This window comes from Austrofundulus limnaeus, unplaced genomic scaffold (genome assembly GCF_001266775.1).
Source record: "Austrofundulus limnaeus strain Quisiro unplaced genomic scaffold, Austrofundulus_limnaeus-1.0 Scaffold429, whole genome shotgun sequence".
NCBI lineage: Eukaryota > Metazoa > Chordata > Actinopteri > Cyprinodontiformes > Rivulidae > Austrofundulus > Austrofundulus limnaeus.
In genome coordinates, this window is record NW_013952831.1 from 133,282 (window position 1) to 137,542 (window position 4,261).

The following is a 4,261-nucleotide window of genomic DNA, read 5'->3' on the forward strand; positions in this document are numbered from 1 at the left end:
CACACACACACACACACACACACACACACACACACACACACACACACACACACACACACAGAGGAAGAAAAACAGCCGGAGGCTTGGTTGTGCTTGACGATATCTGTAGTTGGACACCAGTAAAGGCCAACACTTTGTGCTTGGTTACAGTCGTTCACACGGTTATTTACACAGAATTAAACATTTTACAACATTACAGCCATGATACAAAGCAGTTTACATTCACGTTTCAGAAAAGTCAAGCAGCATCCAAATATTAACACGTTCAACAACAAGACTTTTTTTATTTCCATAAACAAAACTTAAAAAAAAAAAACTAACCAAGAGGCAATAAAAACAGTAAAATCAGAAGCAGGAAATGTATAAAAATTAGTGCCATTAACAAAATTTCTCAACATGAAAACTTTAATGCTGTGAGGATGGACAGATGGAAGCAGAGATGTTTGAAACTATTATCTGAAGAGAACTCATCTCATATCTTGAGCCACTAAAACTTGRTTTCTTAATGGTATTTAAAGGTTAAAAGTTATTTTTCTTCATTTTAACATATTTTTACACCTTGAAACAGGTTTTGTTTTCTGAAGATAATATTGGATAAAAGACAGACAACTTGTTTATCTGCCCTCTTGTTAGCATGCTAACTCCGTTATTAGCCACAACTCAGCTGCTTGTCAACACAGCTAATCAGCTAATGGACATTTGATTGGCATGTGGAGAAGACAATTTCTAAAGTTTAAAGCAAGCATCAAAACGGGGATAAAAAAAATCGAGGTGTGGATGTTGTTCTTCTGAAACTGGGATTTCAACGCACAACCATCTCCAGGATTTACAGAGAATGGTCAAAAAAAATCAACAACCAGAGAGCGACCGACCGACTGGGTTGAGATGATGGAAAAACAGCGGCTCAGATAACCACTCGCTCCAACCACAGTCTGCAGAATCCCGTTCGGGCTGGGGTGGAACAGGAGACTCCARTCTCGATGCTATCGTGTTAAAATGTTTCCAACGTCTCGTTGAACCGATGCCACGAAGATTTAAGGCAGTTCTGAAGGAAAACAGAGTCCAGCTCGGTACAGGCAAGCTGGACCTGATAAAGTGGCTGAGATGGACATCACAGTTTGGTGTGTTTTTGGTAAAACCCAGCTTCTCATCCATCTGTTGGAGACAGGAACCAGCTCCTTATGACCCTGAGGATGGATGGATGGATGGATGGATGGATGGATGGATGATGGATGGATGGATGGATGGATGATGGATGGATGGATGGACAAATGGAGTGAAATCCCCCACTGGAAGCTTTAGCTTCAGTCCGGACAGTCAATCAGTAGCAGACAGCTGAAGGGTTGAAACGAGGCCACAGAGACAAATCCCTGCGAGGGAACAGAAGGACTCAGAGTTTTCAGGTCAAAGAGACACGAAGAAAAAAAAACGAAGGGTTTTAGTTCTCGTCCCGGGTGTCTGATCCTCCCTCTCATGTCACAGTTTTGTTCCAGTTATGAACTGCTGGCTTTTTATTTTTATTTATTTTCATCAGAATCAACCTGTTTGAAGCAGAACCTGCTGGTTTAGCTCCTGACAGAAAGACACACAGCTGTGATTACAGTCAGGCAGTTAAATTASAAACTCATAATTATAACCAATAAAATGCTAATCACTTCTGAACAATGAAGTTAATAGAGGGTTAATAGAKTTAATAGAGAAATTATCCATCTGCTGGACTTTTTTTTCTTTTATAGAAGTGATTTAATACGACAGCAGAAAGATTTTATCCCAGGCAAGTTGAGCAGAAGTGTTTTTATCAGCCATGAACTGGTTTAAGCTCAGAAGTCTGGAAGGCCAAAGTACAGAATCATGAGTCATCTGGAAAAGGTGATGATAAAAATAATTAACTCAAACAAATAAAGTCAGTTTTGGGGTTTCATGAATTGCGACTCGAGTAGAAAGATTTCAGACCGCTGATCTGTCTGAGGAATCAAGGGTCCAGAACCAGAGCCTGACCTCCAGACCGAACCAGGTCCAGAAGCTGCTGGATCCAGATTCTGTAGAATAAAAGCTGACTCAGTGGAATCTGTTGCTTTGTTCTCTTCAGGTTCAGTTAGAGTTGATTTAGAACCTGATAAAGACTAGAGCAGGTTTTAAAACACAAAACCCCAGAACTATCAAAAAATAGCCAATTTAAAGGGTTTTACATCGTGACCATTCTTCTTTTCAGTTTTTAATCATTTCCAATCTTTAATTAACTTCTGTAATGAAGTTTGATCAAASGGTCAGAATCAACGATTCAGGCAAACAAACGGTCGATTCTTATCAGGGAGTTAATCAAACTCTCAGGTGTTCTCGTGTTTTTTTAAGAAGCAAAATCAAACGATCAAATTTACAGCCACAGCAAGCAAAGCTAAAAACATGTATAAAAATAATAAACCATAAACCGATCGGTCGATCAAGTGTTTGTTTTTCAGACATTCATATGTTGGCTTCAGCTGATTAGAAGCTAAAATCTTTTGTTTCCATTTTAAATAAATTATTTTACTTTGTCTCTTTTCTTGGCACTTTATTTTTTGATTATAAGAAAAATAACATGTCCATGGTTTCTTCCCTCTGACAGCCACGTTAAACMTTTCTCAGAGCTTTCATCACCCATCATCCACCTTCAACAAGCCACAGCTTCAGATTAGACTTTAATAAGCCACTCRGGGTTAAATGAATGCTTCAGCCTTATCCCAGTTTCTCTTTAAATATTTTTATATTATTCTTCTTTCATCAAAGTGACTCGTTTCCTGTTTTGGCGTCAGATGCAGATGAGTTTTCCTTTAACAGCCGTCCTGGGGGGACGACTCTCTCCAGGTCAGACCCTCAGACACACAGGTTGGACTGTTTGAGGAGTCTTTGAGTCATTCATTCAGCAGCTCCTCTCCATCTTCTCATTCTTCCTGTAATCCAGACTGTCTCCACCTCCTCGTCTATTCTGGGATGTTAGAAACGTTTAAATCCTCCCCGCTGGCTTCCTTCTCATCTGTTGTTGCTATTTTCACTCTTTGTCCTCGTGGAGTTTCTTCTTGGATCTTTTTTCCTCCTCCACCGTTTTCTTCCAGGATCTCACACATCGGTGGCGTTCAAGTGAGCCGACATGGCGTCCTGCGTCTCCAGGACGATCTTCTTTGCCCTGCCTCCCCCAGCACCGCCCCCGCCTCCCTCACCCCCAACCGGATGAATGCTGTCCAGTCGGCCGCCCCGCCCCCTATCCCGCTGACACTTGAAGACGGCGAGGAAGGCGGCGCGGTAGTTGCGGTTCATCCAGCCGTACAGCAGCGGGTTGGCGAAGGTGGAGCACATGGCGATCACGTGGAAGATGGTGTAGAGCAGGTGGAAGTCGCGCATGTCCAGCACGGAGCTGTCGATGTCCGTGGCCAGCTGGAAGGCGTGGAAGGGCAGCCAGCTCACGGCGAACACCACCACCATGGTCACCAGCATCTTGGTGGTTTTGCGGCGCCGGCGGTGCCTCTCGGAGCTGGCGCTGCTGTTGCCGCCGTTCTCCGCGGGGCTGACATGGCCTCGGAGTTTGGACCAGATGCGGGCGTAGGCGAAGGAAATGATGGACAGCGGCAGGAAGTACTGCAGGATCAGCATGGAGATGCTGTAGAGGGTACCGTCTGTGTTTTTGCCGGGCCACTTCTCTGCACAAACCTACGACGAGAGAAGGAAGCAGAGGCTTGGTTCAGTCGGAGGATAAAAGGCTGAATCAGCAGCAAACAACGAGCACAAAAGCAACTTTCTGTTAGAACAAGCAGTGACAAACCAAGATACAGAATGTGTCAGAAAGCAACATATATCTCTGACTGAAGCTCCGCCCCTTTTTGGGTCAATGTCTCCTAGCTGAGAGTAAATCAAACTCCTAAGGTGTTAAAGAAGACTTTGGCTTTGTTTTGAAGTTTTTTGCTGCCAACATGCAACAACTTGTAAAATTATGGAAGCATCATTCTTAGATGTTGTTTTATTTGTTTGATTTTTATAAAATTTAAATTGCAGACAGGCCACAAAACTATAGTTTAAAAATGTTTTAAACTGCAATAAAAAAATAGTCACACTGCTTTTTTAGATCACGTAGAAGAAAAAAGAATGGAACCATTAAACTTTGAGGAAAATAAGAAGAAATTGACGATTTCCAGGGAATTATGTGACAAAGTACACGTAAAATAAAATCTGTTWTTTGACCTAATTTCTATAGAAAAACTAACACAAATCAGTTTTTTTTATAATATTT

At 42.1% G+C, this 4,261-nt stretch overlaps 1 protein-coding gene across 1 annotated transcript in view; it reads right to left on the bottom strand.

Moving 5' to 3' along the window:
• Positions 1 to 87: 87 nt before the first annotated feature.
• The window catches only part of npy2rl (neuropeptide Y receptor Y2, like), a gene marked incomplete in the record, with an annotated part of 27,289 nt that continues 23,115 nt past the window's right edge, over positions 88 to 4,261 (bottom strand). Inside the window, 1 exon segment of the mRNA XM_014024595.1 lies at positions 88 to 3,684. Coding sequence (XP_013880049.1) covers positions 3,097 to 3,684 — 588 coding nt within the window.